General features: G+C 40.4%; 1 protein-coding gene across 4 annotated transcripts in view; it reads right to left on the reverse strand.

Moving 5' to 3' along the window:
• SBF2 (SET binding factor 2) overlaps nucleotides 1–15,133 on the reverse strand; it is a 563,151-nt gene that overhangs the window by 87,073 nt on the left and 460,945 nt on the right. For all 4 annotated transcript variants that reach the window (XM_074955034.1, XM_074955032.1, XM_074955033.1 and 1 more), the window contains exons 20-25: nucleotides 11,159–11,331; nucleotides 10,795–10,868; nucleotides 10,195–10,390; nucleotides 5,287–5,414; nucleotides 2,740–2,915; nucleotides 207–352 (exon numbers count right to left, since the gene is read on the reverse strand). In XM_074955034.1, the coding sequence (XP_074811135.1) occupies nucleotides 207–352; nucleotides 2,740–2,915; nucleotides 5,287–5,414; nucleotides 10,195–10,390; nucleotides 10,795–10,868; nucleotides 11,159–11,331 (893 nt within the window). The remainder of the gene's footprint in view (nucleotides 1–206; nucleotides 353–2,739; nucleotides 2,916–5,286; nucleotides 5,415–10,194; nucleotides 10,391–10,794; nucleotides 10,869–11,158; nucleotides 11,332–15,133) is intronic.

Below are 15,133 nucleotides of genomic sequence, written 5' to 3' on the forward strand. Positions count from 1 at the left end.
TTAAAAGCTTGGCTTCCCTTATTTCCTACAAACCTGGGAAAATAATAAAAGTTCAAAGTCTTCACCAAGTGATGACATTTGAAACCTTTCAGTCTAAAGTCTGAAACAGACCCTTTTCCCGATTAGTTACTGTTTGAGAATCTCTTGACAGGTCAGTGTATTTTAGTGGATGCATAAGCTCATCTAATAATATGAAAATATTTTACCAGAGATATCATCTTCTTCATTCCAGCCTGGACGATTCCCTCTTTCTTCCACTATTGTGCCTGTCTTCTTCTTTAATAAGTATTGACGACCAATTGTCATCTTCCCTGCACGTTTGGCTCCTTTCACAATTGTTTTTGAGAAGGTGCTAGAATTCAGAAATAAACAACAATGCCTGATCTCAAAATGTCAGTAAAATACAACAGTTATCTTCAACTCTCACTAATATTCAATATCTGTGTCAGTATACCAAAATACACTTTTAGGATGCATCTTCTCACCCACACAAAGCATGCTTAACAATTTTTCATTGAATTTCAAGAAAGGAAAGTGAGCTCAGGACCTCAGAAAATGGGCTCCTAAAATTTTAAATTGCTAGTCCTGGGATTTAGGAGAATGTGATGTGTCAACACTGTGCCAACTGTGTCCAATAGTAGAGAATAAACAACTATCTTCTGTTTGCAGCTTTGACTTTTGTTGGCAATATAACAAATAAATCTTCCTGGTTAACAGACTGAAGGCATGAAAACAGAAATATAAACATCTCTGTTCTCCAGAACTATGTTGGGATTCTAGTCCACTGAGCCAACAAGGCACTAATCAATAGAATTGCCACTCTGGAAAACACATGAATTGCCACTCTGTAACAGGCTAATAATCCACCTAGTTTAGTAAGGTGCCTAATAATGGAGTATAACATTCATAGATTCCAAGGCCAGAAGGGACCATTGTGATAATCTAATCTGACCTCCTGTTTAACACATGTCAGAGAACTTCCTCAAAATAATTGCTAGATCATATCTTTTAGAAAAAACCCAATCAAAATTAAAAATTGTCAGTGATGAAGAATCCACCAGGATCCTTGGTAAATTGTTCCAGTGATTAATTATCCACACTGTTAAAACCTTACACCTTATTTCCAGTCTGATTTGTTGAGCTTCAGCTTCCAGCCACTGGATCATGTTTTATCTTTCTCTGCTATATTGAAGAGCCCATTATTAAATATTTGTTCCGCATGTAGCCACTTATAAACTCTGATCAAGTCACCTCCTAATCTTCTCATTGTTAAGCTAAATAAATTCAACTCCTTAAATCTATCACTATAAAGCATGTTTTCAAATGCTTTAATCATTCTCGTGGCTTTTCTTTGAACCCTCTTCAATTTATCAACTCCCTTCTTGAACTGTGGACACCAGAACTGGATGCAGTATTCCAGCAGTTCTGAAAATTTTTTTCAGAGTCATTGCTTCCCAGGATAGAGTCCCCCATCCTGTAAATATGGCCTACATTCTTTGTTCCTACATGTATATGTTTATATATAGCTGTAGTAAATACATATTATTTGCTTACACCCAGCTTGCCAAGTGATCCAGATCGCTCTATAAACAGAGATCTGCCCTCTTCTTTATTTACTACTCTCCCAATTTTTGTGTTGCCTATAATTTTCACCAGTGATAATTTTAGGTTTTTTTCCAGGTCACTGATTAAAATGTTAAACAGAGTAGGGCCAAAAACTGATCTATGTGGGATGCCACTTGAAACACACATACTCAATGACAATTTCCCATTTACAGTTACATTTTGAGACCTATCAGTTAGCCAGTTTTTAATCCATTTAGTGTGTGCCATGTCAATTTTATATCATTCTAGTTTTTCAACCAAAATGTTGCTGTGGTACCGAGTCTAAGCCTACAGAAGTCTAAATATTAACACTATTACCTTTATCAGCCAAACTTGTTATCTCAAATTAGTTTGACAAGATCTATTTTCCATAAACCCAAGGCATTAATTATATTATCCTTTCTAAATTCTTTATTAATTTAGTCCTGTATCAGCTGCTCCATTATCTTGCCTGGGCCTACAATTACCAAGGTCATCCTTTCTACCTTTTTAAAATATTGGAACAATATTAGCTTTCTTCCAGTCTTCTGGAAATACATCAGTGTTCCAAGACTTACTGAAAATCAAAATTAATCATCCAGTTTGCTCCTCAGCCAGCTCTCTCAAAACTCTTGAATGCAGGTTATCTGGACCTGCTTTGAAGGAAGACTAAAAAACCCAAACTCTATATTACAGATCACTAGAACAACTGCACAATACCATCCCATGAGTGTAAATTTCTTTTTACCTATATTGGTGGCCAATCCATACTCTGAAGTATGAGGAGCCTCTTTATATGTTGCCATCGAATTAGTATAACTGCAGATGTTATTCATATAAATGCCAGATTGTATGCTTTGAATCTCATTACAGTAATTACTTCCATAATTTCCTATGGCAAGTAGTTCAACAGGTTAATTATACACTTTTATTACCAAATTCATATATATTTCTACACTAGGTAGCTTTTGTTTGGCATACCTGTGTAACATGCTTGACAGAAGCTAGTCAATTCAGCTTTATTGAGGACTACTTAAATGAACTTGCAATGTTAGAAAGCCATCAAAAATGACACAGAATTCAATGCATTGGACTAAGAGTAAACAAGAATATCAATAATAAATTCTTATTAAAGAAAAATAGAGTATACCTTACCGAAAGGAAGTGTTCTTTTCTTTTTGCTTTGGCAAGATTATCTGTGGTGCAGTTTGCCCAGCTGCAAAAGCAAAGGTGCTAAAGATGGACTGGGGATAACGGAACTTCATTAGCTGTTTCCTAAATATTTCTACCACTTCAGGACTTACTTCCTCATCAAATGCTACTTTAATTAACTGCAAATAAAAAGACATCACAACATGTTAGAGACTGGAAATAATTTAATATGGCAACTTTTGAAATCAAAGAAAATGAAAAAGATCCCACAAAGGAAGTAAAATAATATATTAATAAATAAATAGAAATATGTATATGTTACTGATTATGACAATTCATGTTATCTATTTTTACTTTATTTTTTAATATTATATTCTAATGCCAAAATATCTCCATTCTGTAGTATCTGGAATTCCTGTAAAATTAAGAGAAAACATCTGAGCAAATCTAAAAAAGTAGCTTTTGCACTAATGTTTCTACACTAGTTAAAACACTAGCCATATTTTTTTGCTACATGGGATGGCAAGGGCTGGAAGAGTTCTGGTGGGCTAGGTCCTTGAGGATAGACAGGACAACACTGGTAAAAAAAAAAATGATACTCTGATTTAAAGACTCTCTCACTACACTATAAAAGTTTAGCATTTAAAAATTACCACAACTATCCTTCTATATTCCATTCATTTCAATTCATTCCTCACCTTGCAAAGCCTAGAGAACTGTGCTAGTAGCGAAGCATGATAACCAAATCTGACCCTTGGAAAAGGAAGTGCTTTGCATTATCTAAACTGATCTCTCTTCCCAGTCAGAATATGGCTTTTATACAGTTTAAAGGGAGCCCTGTCCCATGATTCTTAGCCAGAGGGATGATGGGCAGCTCTTATATCTTGAGGATGAGTAATAAAGGAGAGGGAAAATGAGGGTCTGTAAAAGGGACAAAAAGAACTCCCATGGTGAGGGTAAGCAAAATAAACATTTCTGACATATTTGTTATTTTATAAGTCCCAAGATGAAGTTACTGTTTATATGTCTCTTGTTTGCTGTACACAAGGCATATCTGATCCTTCATTTTCATTTCACTTACTTTCGTATTTTCTCTCCAAATGGCTAATAATTCTGTTGTTCTAGGACCTCCTTGAAATGAGGTCTTGAATATTTAGGGGTCACCCCGATATGACATTTTAAATACATTAAAATAATATAGCTGCAGCCATTCTCCTTCGATAATCATAATTAACACACAAAGCAGAGAGGGGTCTATTTCATATAATATTGAACTCTGGCTGTTAGAAAAGGAACAGAAAGTAAACCATTTGCTGGTTGGTTTTGTTTTTATAACCTAAAACGAAACTATGTTAAACAAAAGCAGAGATTATATTTGACCAGAGTCCAGAACCAGAAACTTTGAGTTGTGTCTGTATTTAGCATACTACTGAAGGATGTTAGAAATTTTATTGTTACTGTTAGTCTCCAAAAAGGGCTTTGGAAAACAAAAGGCCTCACAGTTACTTTTCTACTTGAAAGGCATATAAGAGCGACTCCTTAAATTGTTAATTAAATCCATTCATTTGTATAGGATAATGTATATGAGATAAAAATTATGTTACACAGTGTCTATTCAAAACACCAAGAAGAAAAAATTGGTGACATATTCCTAAATGAAGGCACTCCATTTTATCAAATTGTGATTTTTTTGTGTCCTGAACAAAGTAATGAACTTTTGTAGTAGTAACCAGATCTAGCTAAACATTTCATGTTTTGAAGCCCCACATTACATAATTTTAATTCTATTGATTACAATTCTTGAAGATTTTACCTTACATTCCACTTCCCTTCATTTAGGGACTCATCACAGGCCAGATTACCTCATAGACTAAATTTACTGTAGGGGGCTCCTGGCTCTGGGGAAAAAAATCTCCAGAGGATTCCCATCCCTCCAAACTGTCCTGTTCTACATGCCTCTGAAGAATAGGCTCTGGGGCCTGTCCCTAAACTGGTAAATCTTCAGGAATCTGTACAGATTGTGGGGCTCCACCAAAGGTCATGTCCACCTATGGAGAGGCCCTGTGCTTCTGGATTAGCTCTCGACCACAGTGATGCCCCAGGCTCCATTTCAACTGTGCTACCATGGACTTCCTCCTGCCATGGATCCACCCAGACAAACTGGTGAGTGGCAGGGAGCTTATTTTTTCCAGATAAACTCCACAGGGATGGAAGAGATTTGATGTACATGTGTTTTGACCTGCCCAGACTCAATTTGCTCTTCAGCAGACACTTTGGACCCAAAGATTGTCCTCCACAAGGTCCAATGGAGGGGTGAGGAGTGAGAGAAACAGGCAGTGAAAACCATTTATGTTCCAGTGTGTGCGCGTAGGAAAGCACTTCCGGGTTCCTGTGAGATGCTGAGACACCTCCAATACCATTGACTTCACCAGGAACTGAGGACACTCAGCCGCTCCCAGGGGTCAGGGTGTTAGTTGCAGCAGGTTATTCTGATGAGATCATAATTTCAGGTGTTTTACAAAGTATAAAGAATAAAGCACTCCATTCTACCTGAAATGATGCTGAGGTGATCTGAAGTCCTTCCTGCATATTCTGTTGCAGCTGGTTCTGTATAGTAATCTTCTTCTCCTTCATAATAGATGCAATGGGAAAGCTCCGGATCACTGTCTGTTCTCCAGCTAAGTACCACAGAATCATTTACAGACACGTTAGGTCATGGAATCATAACTGATTTAGTTACCGTATATACTTGATCATAAACCGGTTCGTTTATAAGCCGACCCCCCCCCCCAAGATGGATAAGTAAAAATGGAAAATTTTTATGACCCATTCATAATCCGACCCTATAATTCAGGGGTCTGCAAACTTTGGCTCCCGGGCCATCAGGATAAGTCGCTGGCGGGCTGAGATGGTTTGTTTACCTCGAGAGTCCGCAGGCAGGGAGGTAAACCTAAGTAAACAAAATGTCCCGGCACTCCAGTTGCTTACCCTGAAGGGCCGGGACGGCAACTGTTGGGGAAATTTTTTTGTGGGGAGAAGCTGGGAATCAGGGGAGTAACCCCTGTGACCACCCCCCACATGACCCCACCCCAGCCCGGGACCCCCACATTCTCCCCATCCCACCCCTTCCCACCTTATCTGGGGAGGCCCAGGGGAAGATATCTCTGGCCTGGCCGGAGCTGCTCCGGCAGGCTGGGCAGTGTGGCCGCAGCATGCTCCTCGGGGCCACCTGGGGCGGCGCAGCTGCAGCATGTTCCAGCGGGCTGGGCCGGATGGCACGGCCGCAGCGTGCTCTGGCGGGCTGGGCGGTGCGGCTGCAGCCTGCCAGACCCAGAGCTGCAGCTGCTTCGGAGGCTGGAGGGAGAGCAGCGTGGCCAGAAGTGGAGAGACTCTGGCCCTGCCTCTTCCCTTCTGGCTTTGCTCCCTCTCCTTGCCCCCTGTGTTGGGGGGAAAGGGGTGTGTCCCACTCTCCCCATCTCTATATCCGTTCATAAGCCGACCCCCTTCTCTTATGCTTCCCTTTTTTACAAAAAAAATTCAGCTTATGAACGAGTATATACAGTATATTTTACTGTGAACAGGTGTTAATGAATGGGTGCAAAGAAATGGAAGATAAGGCAAATGATCTTGGCCAGAAGGCCAATAACAATCCAGAATTCACTTTAGGCAAAAGGCTTTAAAGCAGGTGATAAATTCCCAAAATATGACATACAACCCAACATTCAGTTAACTAACATTCAGTTTTCCTATTTGAAATTAATTAGGATGATTGGAAAAATATTTTTTCATTCTCTCTCTTTCTAAATGGTGGAAATTACAGAAAGAACTATTTTGTTGCAGGTCCAAAAATCAGTCTCTAATAGTAATTTGTCATATTACATTCTGAAGTTCATATATAATTGATATGCATTAGTTTCCTTATATAAAAACTATGAACTTTATGTATTTACATTTTTGCTTGATAAATGAATTTGTTTAATAAAGTAACCGAAGCAGAGATCTCAAAACAAGAAAATCTGATCTTTAGAACTACTAAATTTCCCATGACATAATTAAACACAATACTTAATCCAGTAATGATTGTTGAGGGGAAAAAGTAAACTCCATTACACAGGGTTTCCAATATGTCCAAGATAATTGCTTTTTCCATTACTACCATTCAGAGTCACTCCTTAGTTTTTGATTACTGCACTTTTATTAGTCTGTGCTATTTTTAAAAATGTTTGAACATATGCAGACCTTTGAGTTCAGGAATTTATCTCCCTCTTACTGTTAAAGTCCTCAACTACAAGCCCCCATCCTGACATGGCTCATCACTTGACACTAAACGAGATTTTAACCTTTAGTCGTTAATGATATTTTTGTACTTCTGTAGAACACAGCGCACTTCTGTAGGTTTCACAAATCCTCCATAAAGTAGCATTTTACAGATGAGGAAAGTGAGGCACAGAGAAACTAAATGACTTGTCCAAATCAAACAGCAAGTCTGTGGGAATGCCAGGAATATACCCAAGAGTCCTGACTGCCAGTCTTCAGCTTTAACCACTATACAACATTCCCTCACTCTTGTGATAACATTACTGAACTGTTTCAGCTTGTAAAAGTGACACCTTAAACGACTGCTTCTGACTGCTTCTTGGAGCAGCTAGCCATGGTACCTACAAGAGGAGAGGCAATTTTTGATTTAGTCCTAAGAGGAGCACAGGATCAGGTCCAAGAAGTGAATATAGCTGGATTGCTTGGTAATAGTGACCATAATATAATTAAATTTAACATCCCTGTGGCGGAGAAAACACCACAGCAGCCCAACACAGTAGCATTTGATTTCAGAAAGGGGAACCACACAAAAATAAGGAGTTAGTTAAACAGAAATTCAAAGATACAGCACCAAAAGTAATATCCCTGCAAGCTGCATGGAAACTTTTTAAAGACACCATAATAGGAGGCTCAACTTAAATGCATACCCTAAATTAAAAAACATAGTAAGAGACCCAAAAAAGAGCCACCGTAGCTAAACAACAAAGTAAAAGAAGCAGTGAGAGGCAAAAAGGCATCCTTTAAAAAGTGGAAGTTAAATCCTAGTGAGGAAAATAGAAAGGAGCATAAACTCTGGCAACTTAAGTGTAAAAATATAATTAGGAAGGCCAAAAAAGAATTTGAAGTACAGCTAGCCAAAGACTCAAAAAGTAATAGCAATTTTTTTTTAAAAAGTACATCAGAAGCAGGAAGCCTGCTAAATAACCAGTGGGGCCACTGGACGATTGAGATGCTAAAGGAGCACTCAAGGACGATAAGGTCATTGCGGAGAAACTAAATGAATTCCTCACAACAGTCTTCACGGCTGAGGATGTGAGGGAAATTCCCAAACCTGAGCCATGCTTTTTAGGTGACAAACCTGAGGAACTTTCCCAGATTGAGGAGTAATTAGAGGAGGTTTTGGAACAAACTGATAAACTAAACAGTAATAAGTCACCAGGACCAGATGGTATGAAATTGCAGGACTACTAACTGTAGTCTGTAATCTATCATTTAAATCAGCTTCTGTACCAAATGACCGGAGGATAGCTAATGTGATGCCAATTTTTAAAAAGGACTCCAAAGGCAACCACGGCAATTACAGGTTGGTAAGCCTGACAGCAGTACCGGGCAAACTGGTTGAAACTGTAGTAAATAACAAAATTGTCAGACAAAAATATGTCAGATGAACATAATTTGTTGGGGAATAGTCAACATGCTTTTTGTAAAGGGAAATCATGTCTCACCAATCTACTAGAATTTTTTGAGGGGGTCAACAAGCATGTGGACAAGGGGGATCCAGTGGATATAGTGTATTTAGATTTTCAGAAAGCTTTTGACAAGGTCCCTCACCAAAGGCACTTAAGCAAAGCAAGCAGTCATGGGATAAGAGGGAAGGTTCTCTCATGGATTGGTAATTGGTTAAAAGATAGGAAACAAAGGGTAGGAATAAATGGTCAGTGTCCAGAATGGAAAGAGGTAAATAGTGGTGTCCCCCAGGGGTCTGTACTAGGCCCAGTCCTATTTAACATATTTATAAGTGATCTGGAAAAAGGGGTAAACAGTGAGGCGGCAAAATTTGCAGATGATACAAAACTACTCAAGATAGTCAAGTCTCAGGCAGACTGTGAAGAGCTACAAAAGGATCTCTCAAAACTGGGTGACTGGGCAACAAAATGGCAGATGAAATTCAGTGTTGATAAATGCAAAGTAATGCACACTGCAAAACATAATCCCAACGATACACATAAAATGATGCGGTCACTCAAGAAAGAGATCTTGGAGTTATTGTGGATAGTTCTCTGAAAACATCCACTCAATCTGCAGCAGCAGTCAAAAAAGCGAACAGAATGTTGGGCATCATTAGGAAAGGGATAGATGATAAGACAGAAAATATCATATTGCCTCCACATAAATCCACATACGCCCACATCTTGAAAACTGCATGCAAATGTGGTTACTTCATCTCTAAAAAGATATATTGGAATTAGAAAAGATTCAGAAAAGGGCAACAAAAATGATTAGGGGTATGGAGCGGCTGCCGTATGAGGAGAGATTAATAAGACTGGGACTTTTCAGCTTGGAAAAGAGACGACTAAGGGGGGATATGATAGAGGTTTATAAAATCATGACTGGTGTGGAAAAAGTAAATAAGGAAGTGTTATTTACTCCTTCTCTTAACACAAGAACTGGGGGCCACCATATGAAATTAATAGGCAGCAGGTTTAAAAAAAAAAAGGAAGCATTTTTTCACACAACGCACAGTCAACCTGTCGAACTCCTTACCAGAGGATGTTGTGAAGGCCAAGACTATAACAGGGTTCCAAAAAGAATTAGATAAATTCATGGAGGATAGGTCCATCGATGGCTATTAGCCAGGATGGGCAGGGATGGTGTCCCTAGCCTCTTTTCGCCAGAAGCTGAAAACGGGTGACAGAGGATGGATCACTTGATGATTACCTGTTCTGTTCATTCCCTCTGGGGCATCTGGCATAGGCCACTGTCAGAAGATAGGATACTGGGCTAGATGGACTTTTGGTCTGACCCAGAATGGCTGTTCTTATGTTAAGCATGAACAGAAAGCTCAAAGTATATTTTTATTTTACGTAAATAGGACCCCAAAGGCCTACTGTGACATGGGAACAATGCTAAAATTCAGTACCTAAAAACTCAGGTGAATATTTGAATTGCAGATAAATTAAACGGTAATATCAAAAATAAATATCATTATATCTAGTGATAAAGTCAAGAATCTAGGTGCAGGGACTATTTCTGTACAGATGATTAACATGACGTAAATTAATACTTAATTGAATTCTTAACAGTTTTTTGTTGGATAGATGTGTTTTGATGGTCTTGCTTAAATAAACTGCAGGGCCAGATCAAAGCATCATATATCTGCCAGACCATACATTATTTTGATTTTAGTAAGAAAGACCATACCTAGTTGATCATGAGGAGTGCCTTTAAATATAATTCTGTAGGTGGTAAGGAACAAAGCTCCTTCTGCTGGGAGAATGTGGGGACCTCCGAGCAATCCTCCTGTTGCTTCCTCTCTCCCATCAGGATCCAGCAGCACACGGAGACCTTCACACACAAACTCTTCTCCTGGCAGCAAAGCTGGTCGCAGAATCTTAGGCTGAGCCCAAATATAAGAATTTTAAGTATAATGTACAGTATAACACTGGAATCTACCAAATTGGTATTTGACATGAAAAAATTTAAATACAAAATTGTTATGAGATTGACTCTGCGAGAGGCTAAGTTTGGACTCAACTCAGTGAAATGGGTCTTAAGTAGTTGGCATGCAAACACTTCTTTATGTTCAAAAGTTTGGCTCTGCTACTTTCATATTTCATAAGTTCATATTTCATGAGACCAAAGGCAAACAATTTATTTATCACTGGTGGAAAATTTCTTGATTATACTGTTCAGTGATCAGATGTCTCTTCATAATATTAGAAAAAGGAAGGCTGAAGCCACTTCAAACTGTGTACGATTCCAATACGTGTAGCCAATACAAACACCTTTTATAATACTTACCTTCTGTATTGGTGGTAGTCTTCTACTCTCTCGATGGACGGCCTCCAGAGTCTCAATGTGCATTGCTACGATCCCTGGGAATCAGTGACACCATAAATTAAACCTCACACAATATAAGAAAGAGTAAAACAAACTAAATATAACTCCCCTGTTTTGACATCCTGGAGTTAAACTGTCAAGGAAAAATAGAGTAGATGTCATCAATGGCTACTTGGAATTCATCAATTACAGTCTAGGAAACAAACCCTTAAACTATACTGAAAACAACAAACCAAAAATACACTTCTACTGGAAAATATCAGTTCCCCAGAGAAAGAAGCGACAATTTTGTGAATTTACATTTTTTTTTTAAACCAGTTCTTACCTGGTATCATGCAATGAAGGCTCTTGATGTGATCCTGTGTAACTCCACTCTCTGTACAAACTTTGTCTATAAACCTGGTGATGAAGCGCACAACTGCATTGGCAATATCGTTGTTCTCAGAGTCTTCAAACCCACTTTCGGTGTCATAGCTCTCTGCAACACTGCCGGCAATACTACAGAAGAAAAGGAAAAAAAACGCTAGTGTAAAATATCCAGTTACCTAATCATAATACACAGAGAATAACTACCGTATAAATTTTTGTCTAATAAGTCTGCTGTATTCAGTGTAGCTAAATATATAGTCCACTTTGCCTCTACACTTCAAGCACAGTTTCAGATACTAACAATATAAACACCGGTGTATGCTGGTGCCATGTCTACAACAGCACTCCCACTGTTGGAGCTGCACTGGTAATAAATAAAGAAGTAGAAAACTTTCCTAAAAAGTCTAGTGTAGACAGGAACAGTTCCTTAGAAGGGAAAATCCTTGAAGTCTGGTCCCACGTCTCCTCTTCATTATACTTAGCATCATTCTCACAAACTGTAATCCATGCTCAACAAAGAGAAGGTTACTCACCCTGTGCAGTAACTGTGGTTCTTCAAGATGTGCGTCTCCGTGTGTGCTCCACTCTAGGTGTGTATGCATCTCATGAGCCTCAGATCAGAGATTTTAGGTAGCAGTGCCTGTTCAGCCCACACACGCATCCCATACAGTCCCATGCTCTGCACCATAGCCATACAGAGCTGTGCAGGTGAACTACCCTCAGTTCCTTTTCTCCCGCCAAGTTCCATCACAAAGAACTCTGAAGCAGAGGAGATAAGAGGAGGTAGTGGAGCACCCATAGGGACAGTCTGTTTCTTGAGTGTTTCTTGTTCTTGGCTGTGGTGAACAGGTCTTCTGCGTGATTCCCCAAAATCAAAATATGCAGTGGAGTGTAATGGGCTCTATTTCCCATTTGTGATCCTGTGAGAAGTGTCTACTGAGGGTATCTGCTGTAATGTTTTGCATGCCAGGGAAGTAAGCTGCTGAGATGCTGATCTGATTTCGAATGCACTAATTCCAAAGCCTCACTGCTCCAGAGCAGAGGGAAGATGATCTCGCTCTCCATTGATGGTTGATATAAAACATGCATGACATGTTGTCTGTCATGATCTTCACGTATTTGTCCTGATCAGTGGAAGAAAATGGAGACAGGCATTTCTGACTGTTCTGAGTTCCAGTAAGTTGATGTGTAGCATGGACTCAAGAGGTCACCTCCTGCCTTCAGCAGTGAGTGTTTAGATGGCCTTCCCACCCCAAAAGAGATGTGTCCTTTGTTATTATTGACGTTAGAGATGATTGAGAAAAGGGGACCCATGCACAAAATTGTGAGGGTTCTTCCACCAGTTAAAGAATTTTTTTCATGGCCAAGGACATCAAGAGTAATTCGTTCAAACTCTGTTTGATTGGTGAATAAACAGTTCTGAGCCACCCCTGAAGGCAGCTCATGTGCCTTATCACAAAGGCATCAGCTGCCACTTGTCCCATGGAGACAGTCTCTAGCTGATGTTTGGGGGCTGATCTGGACCGTAGTGACTAAACTGGCTAGGGCTTTGAACCTGCGTGAAGGGAGATATGCTTTGGCCACTACCACATTGAGGTAAGCTTCTATGAACTCCAAACTTTGCACTGGGATTAAGGTGGACTTTTGGATGTTTAATTGTAGTCGGAGTCTGAGAAATAGGTCTAGGGCCCTCTGAGTGGCCAGTGAGACTTCACTGTAGGAGAGTCCCTTGAGCAAGGTATGGGAAAATCAGAATTCCTTGTCTGTGAACACGAGGAGCCATCACTGAGAGAAATTTTAAGAATACTTTGGGTGCAGAGGAGAGACCGAATGGGAAAGCCCTGTATTAAAAATACTCTTGACCGAGAGCAAAGCGTAGGAAGCTTCTGTGGAAGGGGTGAATCGCTACATGAAAGTATGTAGGTCAAGGGCTGAGAACCAATCCCCTTTGTCCAATGATGGAATTATTGCTGCAAGAATTACCATCTTGAATTCTGAATCTGCAAATCTGTTGAGTAATCTTAGATCCACAAAGGGTTTCCAGCCACAATTCTTTTTTGGAACCAGGAAGTACCTGGAATAAAATCCCGTCACTCTGTATTACATAGATACTGGTTCTATAGCACCCAAATTCAGGAGGGAGTCTATTTCCTGTCATAGGAGGTGCTTGTGAGAGGGGTCCCTGAAGAGGGATGGGGAAGCAGGGAAGTAAAATGGATGGAGTGTTCTGTTGAAATGATCTCCAAAACCCCCATGTCCATAGGGATATGTTCCCAAGCTCAGCAGAAGTGAGAGAGGTGGTCACCAAAGTGAGGGAGACATGCGGATTGTTGAAGTAGGTATGAATGGGGACAGTAACTGAACACCTCGACCACCCTGTCAAAATTAGTGTGTCAAAATTGTGGGTTGTCAGGTCAATGTCTGAGAAATAGGTGGTCTCTTCTTTTGGAACTGTTGTCTCTTACGCTGGAGTCTGTAAGGTACCTGGGAGGCAAGAAACAGAGTGGGACAAGACCTCTGTGCTGTCTGGGACTTTCTAAACTTTCTTTTTTGTGAAAAGGTGTAAATTTGCAGAGAACACAAGTTGATCCTGAGTTTTTCAAGGTATGCAGGGACTTGTCTGTCTTTTTCGCAAACAGCTTCCAATCCATCAAAGGGAAGATCCTCAATTGTATTTTGGAATTTCCCTGGAAGCCCCGAGAGCTGCAGCCAGGAGGCCCTCCTCATTACTACCACTGTGGAAATAGAATAAGCAGCTGTATCAGTGGCACCCAGAGAGGCCTGCGGTGATGTCCTGGCCAGCAGCTGACCCTCTGCAATGATTGCCTGAAATTGGTCCGGCTGCTCTGATGGAAGATGCTCAATAAAGGAATTAAACTTCAAATAATTAGTATTTCACCATGAGGGCTGGGTAGGTGGTGATCTTAAATTGTAGAGTACCCCACGAACATGATTTTTGGCCAAATAAATCAAGATGATTTTGGTCCTTGTCATATGGTGTTGATGTAGGGCGGTGCTGTCTTCCACATTTGTTTACAGTGTTAACCACAAAGGTGTTGTGGGAGGGATGCGAAAATAAAAATTCAGAATCCTTAGAGAGAACATATTTTTGTCCACCCTCTTACAGGTAACATAAGAATGGCCCTACTGGGTCAGACCAAAGGTCCATCTAGCCCAGTATCCTGTCTTCCGACAGTGGCCAGTGCCAGGTGCCCCAGAGGGAATGAACAGGTAATCATCAAGTGATCCATCCCCTGTCACTCATTCCCAGGTAAGCCGTATTGTGGCTGGGGTATGCCAAATTATTTTCTATCAGAGCCTCATTAATAGGCAGCACAATGTGGGTAGACGATGATGTAGGCAGCATGTCAAGCAGTTTACTTTGTAACTCCTTAACCTCCTCAAGTAGAATTTGCAAGGAGTCTGCTATACTTTTAATGAGGTCCTAGAACTGTTTGAAATAATCAGCGAGGGATGCTGGAGGAGGCAGGAGGCATAATGATGTTATCTGGGGATAAGGAAGAGATATTAGTTGTTGGAGTGACCTCCTTGTCCACTCACTTCCTGCTCCTCAAAGGTCTCTTCCTGTGGATCAGGCACCCTAGAGACAGAGGCTGGTGGGGATTATCTGCCCTTCTCCCAGTGAGAAATACTAGGGGCCCTGGAGAATTGTTGTAGTTAATCTGCGCAAGGGTCCCAGTACAGCCAATGAGATAGTGCATATGGCATGGGTGGGAGGCACCTAAGGGTGTCCATATCAGTGGGATGGAGTATGAGGATGTCTCTCAAGAAGATGTTCTGATTCCCTCAGGAAAGAAGGTCCCCTGATAATGGAGAGGAGAGCCATGGACAGAAATCTGGGAGACTGATGAGAAGTCCCCATCTTCCTCAATGTCACTTCGTCAGGGAGGGACAGCCTTAGAGATAGGTG

This window comes from Natator depressus, chromosome 6 (genome assembly GCF_965152275.1).
Source record: "Natator depressus isolate rNatDep1 chromosome 6, rNatDep2.hap1, whole genome shotgun sequence".
NCBI lineage: Eukaryota > Metazoa > Chordata > Testudines > Cheloniidae > Natator > Natator depressus.